The 13,540-nt window shown below is 35.1% G+C and overlaps 1 protein-coding gene across 2 annotated transcripts; it reads left to right on the top strand.

Annotated features, from left to right (window-relative positions):
* The first annotated feature begins 6,461 nt into the window (after positions 1-6,461).
* Positions 6,462-12,696, top strand: LOC103960641 (COP9 signalosome complex subunit 2). 2 transcript variants are annotated; one of them, XM_009373122.3, is made up of 12 exons: positions 6,462-6,623; positions 6,757-6,849; positions 6,954-7,032; positions 8,836-9,076; positions 9,159-9,233; positions 9,327-9,461; positions 10,492-10,679; positions 11,289-11,357; positions 11,439-11,529; positions 11,654-11,788; positions 11,979-12,091; positions 12,199-12,696. In XM_009373122.3, the coding sequence occupies exons 1-12, from the start codon at positions 6,614-6,616 to the stop codon at positions 12,287-12,289; spliced, it is 1,320 nt and encodes a 439-aa protein (XP_009371397.1). In that variant the 5' UTR covers positions 6,462-6,613; the 3' UTR covers positions 12,290-12,696. The 2 variants fall into 2 exon arrangements, with proteins under 2 accessions (XP_009371397.1, XP_048444066.1); XM_048588109.1 differs by lacking the exons at positions 6,462-6,623; positions 6,757-6,849; positions 6,954-7,032 and adding an exon at positions 8,021-8,363.
* The last annotated feature ends 844 nt before the right edge of the window (positions 12,697-13,540 follow it).

Genomic DNA, 13,540 nt, shown 5'->3' with positions numbered 1-13,540 from the left:
TTGGCATAAGTTTCATGCAATCATAGTAACGAATGCCTCGTCAACACTTATAGTTTTCATGTTGCTTAATGATTCTTGCTTGTATCTCTATTATGCAATTCATGTAGGGAACTTGTGAGGAATGCTTTGGGTTGTCGTATGCAATCATCCAATTCATTAACTTAAGGAAAACTTGACGGTTAATTTAAGCGGACCTAATTAACCCGGGGCGTTGAGAATTCATGGTTTATTGAAATGCAATTGGAAATCTTTTTATTATGCAAGTGTAACATGTGTGGAGATGAACCCCTTAGCTAGTCATCCCATCCATTCAAATCCATCACATTCATATTTACATTCTGTTTTTAATTAGAATCTGTGCAATTAGTGTAATTTCGTCCAAAACTCAATCCCCCCTTACTTTAATGTCCAAATTAGTTAGAAATCAATTTAGTTTGTGTTTTTAAGAGTCTTGAGTCAAGTTACAACTTAATTTCGTCCAAATTTGGGTTTAAGGTCAGAAACTGCCTAGTTAGTGTTTTTAGGCAGTTTTGAGTCTTTTGAACTTGTTTTGAGTCCTTTGAGTCTTTGTATTGTTCAAATTAGTTAGAAAGTGTTTTGGTTTGTGTTTATAAGTGTTTTGATTCAATTTGTTACCCAAATTCGTCCAAAGTACTCAAAGTGCTCAAAACTGCCCAGAAAGTGTTTTTAAGGCAGTTTTGAGTGTTTTGGTGCTGTTTTGAGTCTTTTGGTTTGTTTTAGTGTTTTAAAGTTTAGTTTTGCATTCTTTGAGTCGAGTTTAGTGTTTTAAACTTTGTTTTTGAGTTTTTAAGTCAGTTTCCAAGTGTTTAGCAATCCCTCCTAATCCTCGGTCTAGAACGATCCCTACTTACATCTTTACTACAATTTGACAAAAAGAGGGTTTAATTTGTGTGCGTATAAATCTCGCACCAGGGAGTAGTTTTGGGCTACATCAAAAACATTTTAATCATATTAAAAGAACATGGCCCTATCATAACTATTGGTCCAAGTTAATATGATTTAGTAGCATATAATACTCCCACTGTTTCGTTGAAACAAGTGAGACTATATGGAACTACTAACGAACGCATTGCATCCTCATATGGACTATATAGTCATATTAGGTTTTAGGATGATTATGAACCGTTTGATTTGATCCAACACGAGCCTTGTGTTGGACCTTGGGTTTAAGGTAGATAGTTGTTGATTTTAGTTACGCGTTTAATCCAATTAAACCGTTATTTCCTATTGGGCGTTGGACCCAACTATTCCAATTTGCATACATATAAACAAAGAGGAATACTTGAAATAATAAGAAGGGCTTATGCCCTTTTACAACACAAATAATGGGCTTATGCCCTTTACAACAACTTGAATTAATCAAATTACATTCAAATCTACATTACTTAAAACCCAAGCATTCATAATGTAAATCGGCCAATCACATAGCTCAATTATCGAGGCCTTTGGTTCATAATCACCCTTTTCTTAATTAACTAAATTAACTAAGAAAGCAACTTTAAACAATTGGTTTTTGGATCCATAGAATTGATTTAAATGGAACTAAATATAATGAAAATCAAATTCTCATTAAAGAGACAAAACAATTTTTGTTCTCATTTTGTTTTTGGGCCAAAAACAATGACCACAACAATTTGGGTCACTTTGTTAAAACAAAAAACTTTTGGGGTCAAAATGCAAATACACAAAAGTATCAAAACTTTATATAATTGCACAAAAGTCCCTCCATCACCTTTTACCAAAGGTGGCCGGCCATAGTGTTGAAAATTTGAAAAATCTAAAGTTTTGTGAGTGGTTTTTGGTAGGTGAGACAAAGGTGACTTTGATGGTTTGTAAGAAAATGTTTTTTATAAAACTTTAAAATTCTTTTAGTCACATCTCACCAATAACTATCACCCACCATTTGAAAAACAAAACTTTATGAAAAACATAAAACTTTTGAATCAAAACTTCAAAACTTTTTGTTCTTGGTAAGAACTTCAAGAAATATGAAGAACATACATGAAAACTCATAATAGCTCCATGGATGTTATCTTTCACCAAAAACTCAAATTTTCACAACTCAAAAGAGGGTTAATATCCTAGGGTACTTAGGGGTTCCAAAAAGCACTTTAAAACCATTTTAACAAGACTAACAAGAACCCAAAAAATCACCCTTTGGATTTGGCCGAAAATCCCAAAACACTTGGCACCAAATTTTAGTTCCAATATTCATGCTTATATGAACTACATCTACAACATTTGAGATGCTAAATTTTCAAACAAAATTTATATTCAAAGCAAGAACAAAGCTTGTAACATTTACAACATTTAAATCACATATTATGAAAAATCACAAAACCCAAAAGGATCCACCATAAACTAGGCCTAGGCTCTGATACCACTTGAAGGAAAAATTTTGTCCTAGCTAAGAACATGTAAGAACATTTGAATACATATGCAAACTAATAACACTTTAAAGTAGGCATGCATTCAAAAACAATTCATAAAACCCATGACTTTCAAAGCCTAGTATATGGTGAACCATAAGACTCTTTAACAATATTAAAGAGAATAAGAATTTAGAGATTCTTTACCCTTGAAGCTCATCCTTGATTGCACAAGGGATTCACCCAAGTGGAGGGCCTTCAAGTCACCTCCTTGCTCCTTGGATCTTCCTTGTGATTTCCTCCCTTTTAGTGCTCCTTTTCTTCTTTGAGGATTTGTTCTCCAAAACACCAAAAGTTTGGTGTCTCTAAGTCTCCACACCAAAGATGTAGTGTGAAGATGAAATGGATGACTTAGGGAAGAATAGATTGCTAGATGTTCCTCCCCTAAGTGGCCGGCCTCTATGTAGAAAATGAGAGAATATGTTTCACCCAAATTCAATTAGAAAACCCTAATTTGAAACAAAGCTATAATGTTGATTTTATACTTCATTTCATGTGAGTGGCAAACTTGTAATTAATACAAGTTTGCTACCCCTCACCCTTATGGCCGGCCATATGTTGTTATTGGGCTTAATTGCCCATTTTGTTTTAGTTGTCATACAACTTAAACATAATGGGCCTTGTGGACCAAAACGTTTTTTGTGCCCCGAAGCCCAAAACTAACTTAAACGCCCAATACGAACGTTTCGTATAATTAATTAACTATTTAATTAATCTTGACCATTCTTCAATTAAACCATTTAATTGCTTATCCATTTCATATAATTTCTTCACTTATATCCTTACTCGGTGTACGATCCATTAGGTTCCAATTAGCGAGGTAGTGGGCGATGTTACTCTTAACGATCGATTGTGAATTGAAACCACATTTCAATTCTCCCTTAAAATTAGTGTTTGCTAACCTTTAGGGCTTCCACAAACCATGGGTGACGCCTAGCAGCATGTCATGGTTACCCAAGCTAAGTAGAAGTGGTTGGAGAACCTATCCAGTTACAACTACAATGCAATACGGTCCTTCTCTAGTACAATACTCTTAATCACATTGTTTAAGTGATAGTTTGTTTCATGTCTACTATCCAATGTGATACTTCTCTATATGATTCAGTTGAATAAGATTTGGAACAAGCTTCCTTAGTCATATTCATATGCTTTGGCCAAAGACTCTCGAATCATATCTTAGAGTATTCTCCTTCCACCATGGAAGGTTAGAGATCCCTTGTTGTGCATTCATATGCCTACATGACTAGATAGCTTGACCCCAACAATGCCGTGGACACTCCAATGGAATGCCGTTGACATAATCAAAGATCAAGGACCTAACCATTAGACATCAATGATGCCTCAGGTCAAAGGACTACTTTGCATATTGCAACTATTGAGTTCTCACATGACATGTATGTTTGAACTCTCGTTTGATCGTTGTTCAGTGTACTCGATTACTCTTTCGAGCACCTATGTGTTTGCCTTAGTGTCCAACACCAAATGACTTGAGACTAGTTCATACTCACGCTTGAGTCGACATAACACATACTAACCTTAGCGGATTGTCAATGCCCAATTGGCAATCCTATGGCTAGGAACGTTTTAGGAATGAACATAAGAGAAAGGTCTCGTTAATTTAACTAACTTAAATCACTTGTCTCTTAGATCAAATACATTCCTTAGATTCCCTTATTGCTTAAACACAAGATACTATAAATAGTGATTAACAATAAGCTATGCCCTCTATTAAACATATAAAAGTTTAACACAATAAGTATTCCAAAAAGCTATTACATCAAATGAATGACTTTGTGGGCATACTTCCAACAAGCTAAGCTTCACGTACTTATCCACGTCACTACCGAAATAATTAAGTTCCACGTACTTGAGGAAGCTCCCTAATAGCTCCTAACACCATATATTTCTTCTACTTTCTTTTATTTTCTAATCTCTTTTTATATGTATGTGCGTAGGTATGCATACAAGTATATGCATACATATATATCATATAGTATGCGTACGAACATATCGTTATAAATATATATAGACACTTATATATATATACACACATGAGCTACAGAGCATGCATTGCATGCTAGCTCTCCCTCGAAAACAAATGGAGACGATCTCCTATTTATACCATAAATAAGGCGGCAAACTAGTTGTTCTCATTGGTTTATAAGTTTCTTTACAATCAACTCCACTTGCTATTACACCATTCCACGTTAGCCATAGGCTTCATTAGTCATCAACATAGACTTCAATAATCATCACCCTAAAGAGCTTACTAAGCACTTTAAAAACACCAAGCGATAATACCTAAGCTACAGACTTTCCACTAAACATGCTAATAATAGGATTAGTGTCCTTAGATAGGCATGGTGAGTAAACACCACGTGGCAAACTTAACGACTTAATGAATGTCATTTGTCCTCAATTTCCTAGTCCAATTGTAAATTCAGAAATCATAGAGAGTCCAAAATGTATTTCAAAAATGCCATGAGCTCATAATAATTCCTACTATCTTCATATAAAGACCTTTTCGATAAATAATTTACAAATAATTCTCTTCTTTGGTAATAAATTATTGGGATCTCACATAACCCCTTGACGTTAGATTGCATATCAATTTTGTCAAATTCAAGGGCAAATTAGTCATTTCATCATTAATTGTTACTTGTTAGCTATAACCACTAATAAAATTTTGACACATGGGCACAAAATAATTCAAAAATATATAGCTTAATGAGAAAACAAAAAAAACCAAACGTTTACATAACAGACCATCTCATATTGTCATTAAATATTATTTTGTTTTCACATGTCATAGTTACATTGTTGGTTATAGTTGACAAGTAAGAATTGATGAAGGAAAAACTAATTTTCCTTTGAATTTGACGAAATAATAGATGGAATCTACTGACTAGAGTAATAGTTCAAAGGGTTAAATGGCAGTTTACCCTAATAATACAGTAGTAGTTGTTTGGTGTACTGATTAAGCACCAAATACATTAAACCGGTCCCACCATTTTGTACCCCTCACACCCACTAATTTTTATACTCTCCAAAACCTTCGTATAATTAGTTGGGTCACAAATCACGCCCGCTTTCTCCAACCTCTCTGCTTTTGCTCATCACGAAATCGTCATCCAAGTATTCCTTCTCTCTCTTTCTCCCTCTCCACGTCCAATTAACATCAAGCACATACAAAAAGAAAACAGAGGTGCCAAATTAAACCTAGCCATGGCGTCCCTATTCAGACATCCAACGTGGCAGATCGAACTAAATTCAGAGAGATGTTATCTAGGTTTTTGTCATGATGGTGGTGGTGGTTTCGAGGAGGTTGAATTCCAAAAACTCACCTCATATCTGTAGTGACTCACGTTTAAAACAATTTTCTGCTTGTTGAGTGAGCAAGCATCGAAAATTTGGAGGTTTTGAGTTGGTATTTTGAAGGAAATTGAAGGTGGTTATGGTGGCGATGAATTGATCTTGATCGAAAGCAAGTGGGTTTCTAGATAATTACATATAAGATTCGAAGGAAATTAGGGGTTTTTTCGTTTGGCTCTCATTATAAATTGTAAAGAAAAAAGGGAATTGTTATTGGCACTCCAAAAATTTCATTCTACACTCTAAACTTATTATATTTGGAAAGAAAAAGGCACTTGTGAGGGAGTGTAGAATGAGATTTTTGGAGTGGCAATAACATTTCTCAGAAAAAAAAGGGTATGTATATGATAAAAATACAATAGGTATAAATTTGCTTTTTTTACTTTATTTTTTATTTTTATCAAGTTCAGTATCAAATACAATATAAATAATATGAACATTAATTTTATATTGCACCAAACTCCGTGACTAATTTAATCAGTATTATCCGATAACTATTTATCTTATTCGACTAAAATAATCAGCACCGTTGAATTGCCAAACAAAACCTTATATCAAGTTTTGGTTGTTATTTATTATAAAATTTAAAAGTTTGGTTGTTATTCTTATAAAATTTAAAAGTTGTGTATAATTCTATGTGGGTCCAAAATTACAATCACCTATTGATCGGAATGCCCTAATCAGAGGAATCCGAACCCTCTTTCTCTTTGGTTTCTCTCTGCTCTGATTTCAGTAGCTCCCGAATCCTGAACGCTTTGAAAACCCAGATTCCATCTTGGTTCTGTTCAGTCATGGGCTCCGGTATCTCTCTCTCTCTCTCTTCACGAAAGTCTTTCTTGTGATTAGGGTTTCTAAAGCGTACTGAAGGAAGTGAGTGAATGCCGCATTCTCTATGCATAATAGCATTGCGTGTTGTTTGTGTGTTTGTATGCAGATGCTGATATGGAGGATTACGGATTCGAGTACTCGGATGAGGAACCTGAGGAACAGGACGTCGACATTGAGAACCAATATTACAACTCTAAAGGTACGATTAACTTTCAGTTTTCTTCTCAGCCTTTTCTCTTTTTGTACTGAATGGTTTTTGGTTTTATTTTCCTAACTTTTTTTGTTAAAAAAAATAAAATTCAGGTTTGGTTGAGACAGATCCAGAAGGAGCACTTTCGGGGTTCGATGAAGTTGTTCGCATGGAGCCTGAGAAGGCCGAGTGGTGATTAACCGAAATAACTTTGTGCTCTAAAATGTTAATGAGTTTTGGCAGCCCTAGGATTTTAAATTCTTCGTTGCTATTCGCACTTTTCGTTTTCTGGTTTTTTTTTTTTAGAGGAAATGAGTTGGGATTCGGTGAGAAATCGGCATAATCTTGATCGTTTGGGTGAGAAGGAGAAAATGAGCTCTCTATCGTTCGTATCAATCCTCTGGTTGTCTTATTTTTTTTGTTCTTTTATTTTTTATTTTTGTGTTCCCTTCTCGTTTTCTATCACAATACCGTCTCCATTTAATTGTGAATGAAGTATGATGCTGGAACCGATGGCAACTTAATGAATTTAGTTCTATTGTTTAGGTAGCTACTTTTCTGCCTATGGGAGAAAGCTTTGTCTTACAAAACTATGCAATTTCAATTCAGCTCACAACGTATGATCTGGGAGGGAATTGGGGCAATATAGAATAACATGATGAATCATGTTCGACTCCATATCAGTGGTTATTGTGGCACCTTAATACTAAACTGGATAAAGTGTGGTAAAACAAATTTGATGAAATTAAACATTATTCGACTCCATATCATTTTGTTATTGGTTGTGGCAGTTTGACATTGGAATTCCTTCTGATGTATTTTATTTCTGGTTGCTTTTGCGGGTTCATGAAGTCTTAAAACAATAACGGTTGAACTTGAGTTAAGAGTTGACCTGGTGGTTTAGAGCTCTTTGCATCCATCAATTTGCACCTATATCCGTTAATGCTCCTTATTTTGTGAATGTACACTAGCGATATAAAAAGATGTCTTGTTTATGGTGAATATGTGTATTATAAGCTTTATGCTCGTGTCTTTCCTTTTCCATTCCTCTTGAAATCCTATCCCTTATAGTTTAATTTGTTACCAGGGGGTCAAGTTTTGTACTCTAATCACTTATGTACTTTGTCGGCTTTCCTACTAAATTCAGTGGGAATTTTTTCGTTTATTTGTTTAAGTTGGTGAAGTTTGTGGTGAGTAATAGGCAGAGGGTGAGATTCTGGAGGTTAGTTGGCTGGGGGAAGCTCCCTGGAGATGCTGATTCCTAGGTTACATTCACTTTCTAGAAATCACCGAGAATATTTTTGGTTTTATTGCTCCCACTTCTTACATCTATGCTCGTCAAGCCAACTTTGCCTCTTGGCTGTATTGCAAGGTGTGCAGATTCTGTTTATTTTCCTTATAATTTGAAGGTCAATGGTAAAGGTCAGTGGTAATCTACAGTTTGAAGGTGGAAGAGTTTATTTCACTGTTGGAAAGGTGGAAGAGGGTTCGTCTGTTCCTCCCAGAACATTTGATTGTTCAAGGTGGTTTACATTCAAATCTTATGGTAGTTCTTTTTACAATAGATTGGCTTCCTTTTGTTTTTTTGCGTAGTTTAGTATTAGCAATATGTCAGTTAACTTTATGTGGTAAAAAATGTGTTGGTTAATTTTTGGAACATAAAAGGAGAATTTCTTAGTATTTCAAGCGGGTTTGTGTGGAAGATCTTTGGGATTGAGTTAGATTTGGTCAGCATTGTGGGCATCCGCTTCTGCATGTCTCAGGAGGAATTTTTTGTTTCTGCATCTGTTTGTAGATGTCATGGCAGTGTTGTTAAGTTGTTTGTTTTTTGACTTTTTGCTATCAGGCGTTAAGAGTGTTTTGGTTTTATTGTAATTTTTATGTGAATGTGTGTTTAATGTTTTTGTACATAGCTTTTGATGTTAAAAGTTTCTTGTTGTTCTTCTTCTAGTTAGTAATAATTGTAGTAGTAATAATAAAATTGATATGTTGCAGGGGATTTAAAGCCTTGAAGCAAACCGTGAAGCTCTATTATCGTCTGGGAAGGTATAAAGAAATGATGGATGCATACAGGGTGATGTTGACATACATCAAATCAGCAGTAACAAGGAATTACAGTGAAAAATGTATAAACAATATTATGGATTTTGTTTCTGGTTCAGCTAGTCAGAACTTTGGTCTCCTGCAAGAGTTCTATCAGACCACTCTAAAGGCCCTCGAAGAGGCAAAGAATGAGGTCATAATATAACCTTGTTTTATCATTAGTTTTTTCTTTCCAATATGATATGTGAATACAATATTCTGATGTCCTGGTGCAGAGACTTTGGTTTAAGACAAATCTTAAGCTTTGCAAAATTTGGTTTGATATGGGTGAATATGGGCGAATGAGTAAGGTAATCCGTTTGTTTGGATGACACCGTTTATCATCATATTGTGCTCTGATTGTGATCTCGAAAGGCTGAGAGTAACCTGTGTTGAACTATTAGATTTTGAAGGAACTCCATAAATCCTGTCAAAAGGAAGATGGTACTGATGACCAAAAGAAAGGAAGTCAACTCCTAGAGGTTTATGCTATTGAGATTCAAATGTACACTGAGACTAAAAATAACAAAAAGCTTAAGGTAAGAATCTTCTATGGATGACATGCATATTTAAGCTCTGTATTTCACTCTTACTCTATGTCATATGCATTTTTTGCTAGTCTATGATGTAGGACTTGGATGAATTAAAGAACAAAGATATAAAGGTTAATTGAATTACACCAGCAATGGCAATACTCATCACTGATGGAGGACAAATAATAACTACAAAATAAATTTCATTATTTACTTAAGCTTGAGTTGATCAGTTTTAGTTTTCAGGTGTTGTTTCATTTTTATATTTATTACAATAGCACAAGTGGGGGAATTGGTATTACTGTGTTAGCATATGTCTTGGTTTGTATGTATGATTCATCATTTGGTTTGATCTCTGCTATTTTGTTAGTATTATTTTTTTCCTTATCCTTGTGTATGATTCGCCATTTTCTTTGGCCTCTAGAGGTTTACGCGAATTGTCATCTTCTAGAGGTCAATTTCTTTGATTGTTTATGTGGAATAGAGTGATTGGATTGGTAGTGTATGGGACTCAATTGACTCCTCTCCCCCACAATATACCCAAGCGGCACCCAACCCTAAACCTAAAAGAATTGCATGTATAAACCTTCATATATCCATTTCTTCCAAATTCACCAATGTTCAAAAGTGTCCTAGCCAAGCACCAAGTGCATATATAAAACAAAATTTTATATAGTCAAACGTTTACATGTGCACTTTTGAAAGATTTTGTTTGTATCCCTCATGACCGTTAGTATTATCAACAAGCATGAATATAAAAGTTTCTCATGATGGTGTAACAACATATACATTTTGCTTAAGGGGAATGTAGCCCATTTAAAGTATAAGGGAAGAACACCTCACCATTGAATGAATTTTGATGGGAGAATATAATGGATTTTTGTAGCTTGTGTGCCACATTTTGTAAAAGGCTAACAATGCCACCTTACCATTCTCTTTGTAGGGAATAATTCATCCAGCAATGTACTTTTTATTATTTTCTATGTTCCTGTTTTCCGTTGTGATTTGGCAACATCTGACTCTAGATTGGATGCAGCAATTATACCAAAAAGCTCTTGCAATCAAGTCAGCAATACCTCATCCTAGGATCATGGGAATAATTCGTGAGTGTGGGGGTAAGATGCATATGGCTGAGCGTCAGTGGGCAGATGCAGCCACAGATTTTTTTGAAGCCTTTAAGAACTATGATGAAGCTGGGAACCAGAGGCGTATACAATGCTTGAAGTATGCTCTCCAGTGGCACATCTGTTTTCTTTCTATTTTTCTCATTCATTTAGACTTGTTAATAGGTGCCCATTTTGTCTGTGTCTCTCTCTCTCCCTCATGTATGTGTGTGTATAGAGTGTTGATAGCTTTAAAAAGTAGAGGTCAGGCTATTAATTCTTATGTACTATAATCTATGAGGCGTATGAAACTTAGATTATAAGGTAATAATGATGGAGTCTAGTTCATGAAATATCTGCCAACTCAAGCATGCATCAGAGGTCAAATTTTATGTAAAATGCACATACTATATTACTATTTGGATAATAAGTACCATAATTGGGATTTAAGACGATGAATCTTTATGCCAAGGGTATGTTTGACATTGTTGACAAATAACTGTTTTTAAAGTTTAAATTTATTATCCAACACGTAGCATGTTTGATGTGTCGCCTTAGTACAGATCTAAATATAAATTTTTAGTGATATATGATGAGAAATATTCCTTAGGTTGATATACTGCAGCCATCCATGACTTGATCTGGACTGGGTTTTACAGTAGATTTAGTTTGTGGGAGTATTGCACATTTTTTACTAATTTTTCCATATTCAATGTGCATTGCTTGACAGGTACTTAGTTCTGGCTAATATGCTGATGGAGTCAGAAGTTAATCCATTTGATGGTCAAGAAGCAAAGCCGTAAGCTATAAAAACATTTTTTTTTATATTTATTTTCAAGTTTTTGCATCTGCCCTTGTTCTTATGATTTCTCTTCCACAGGTATAAAAACGATCCTGAGATCTTGGCAATGACAAATCTGATTGCAGCATATCAACGAAATGAGATACTGGAGTTTGAGAAAATTCTTAAGGTGTTATTCTTCACTAACCTGATGTTACGTGAATAGTTAACCTTTCCTAGGTGTTTGTGTGTTTCTTTCATTTTTCCTTCGTCTCTTTCTTCACTTAGTTGAGTTGGTATTTGTACTTTCTCAGAGTAACAGGAGGACAATTATGGATGATCCATTCATCCGAAACTATATTGAAGATCTGTTGAAGAACGTTAGGACACAAGTGTTGCTCAAACTTATCAAGCCGTACACAAGAATTCGGATTCCCTTCATATCAAAGGTGATCCATAGGTTCTGTATTGTCGTATTTGTTTTCCATTGCCTTGTTGTGCTTGTTTAACTGTTCACAAATACTTGATGGGTTTTATTTTATACTTTAATTTATGCATTTTTCCAATACGGCCACTGCTGCTACCATTATTAGCTTTCTCATATCACCTGTAAACTTACTAAAGTTTGTTGATGTTCAGGAACTTAACGTTCCGGAGAAAGATGTGGAGCAACTTTTGGTTTCACTTATATTGGATAACCGAATTGATGGACATATTGATCAGGTGAACCGGCTCTTAGAGCGTGGTGACAGGTCTGTTTCCTTGACTCTGCACTTTTTAATTCTTAATCCATGCATAATGGATCATGGTAGATGTTAATGCTTTCTCTTATGCTGATTCATTTGTGAACATTGTGTAGGTCAAAGGGAATGAAGAAGTATGCTGCCGTAGATAAATGGAACACTCAGCTAAGGTCTCTTTACCAAACTATCAGTAACCGAGTATATTGAGAATGGCATATATGGTTTATGATCTGTACTGTGCCTTATGTTCTGAGTTGAGCTCCAACTTTTACCCCTTTCGGAGGACAAAATGCTGGATGAGCTGTGAATAGACTTAATTTTTGGGCTTGATAACTTCATGCATAAGCTGCTGATTTATTGAGCAGTATATTCTCAAGTATTTGGAGTAAGTAGAGCCATTTTTCGACGTTCAATTTAGGAGGGTTGTTTAATGGGTGCTATTGCGTCACTTTGAAATCGGTAATGGTTTCATCTTTAAGTACATGTTTGCAGCTTAGGCTTTTGGGTTACAATACTTTCGGCTTGTATTCAGAAATACCACAAAAACAAAGCGGTCCCTCCGCAACCAGTCATCCATAATATCAAATATATCATTTTCGTCTTTGTTAAACTTACCAAGGGCTATAGTCTGAGTGATCCTCCTATTCAACTACTTCAACCATTTTCGAACAAAATTCCAACTGAAATAAAATCTTTAGGATAAATTAATGCAATTTAGGAGGACTAAATGAAAGGACATCAATTAAAATCTTGGATTTTCAAATTGAGAGAGATCCATAATTCTTACTATTTCTTAGATTCATGGACTAAATTCAATTCAGTGGGATCTTTTATTCACATTTTTTTTCCATCAAGAACGTTTTATAAAACTCTTGAACTCCCGAATTTGGAGTATCCTACTTTCATGCAATTCACATTTACAGGGTTCAACAAGCAATCGATATTTGACGATCAAGGGTGTAGTACCATTGGTAGTAGTGGTCCTTATGCGGTAATTCTGCCAAGATCTCTTCTTTAGTTGGGGGAAGAATCCGCATGAATCATATATTTTGAGGAAAATATCGAGTGAGAATTGGTTAGACAATGTGTGGTTGTTAAACAAGGATCGGTTTTTTTGGCAAGGTATGGAATGACTAAAAATTACAGTTTTTATAGGGATATGTCATCTCTAGAAGTTGCACTCATATTTTTGGGGCTTTGCCTATAATAACTGAGAAAGGACTTCCTTTCTATAAGACCAACTCCAACCCAAGTGCTAAAACCTATTTTTCCCCTTCTATTCCCCCCCAATCCATTGCAACCCAAGTGGAAAATTAGACCTAAAACCTAAAACCTAAAACAAAGCCAGAAATAGCCCAGGATTTAGTCCAGAAAATGATGTGAGATGATCAGTGGGACCCCACCTATGTGCACATGTCCCCAAGATTTATTGAATTCGATGGCTGAGATCGAATTTAA

The sequence above is a fragment of a genome, unplaced genomic scaffold (genome assembly GCF_019419815.1).
Source record: "Pyrus x bretschneideri cultivar Hongxiangsu unplaced genomic scaffold, Pyrus_bretschneideri_v1 Contig272, whole genome shotgun sequence".
Lineage (NCBI taxonomy): Eukaryota > Viridiplantae > Streptophyta > Magnoliopsida > Rosales > Rosaceae > Pyrus > Pyrus x bretschneideri.
The sequence above is the reverse complement of the archived record's forward strand: the minus strand, read 5'-3'. Positions and strand labels throughout refer to the sequence as shown.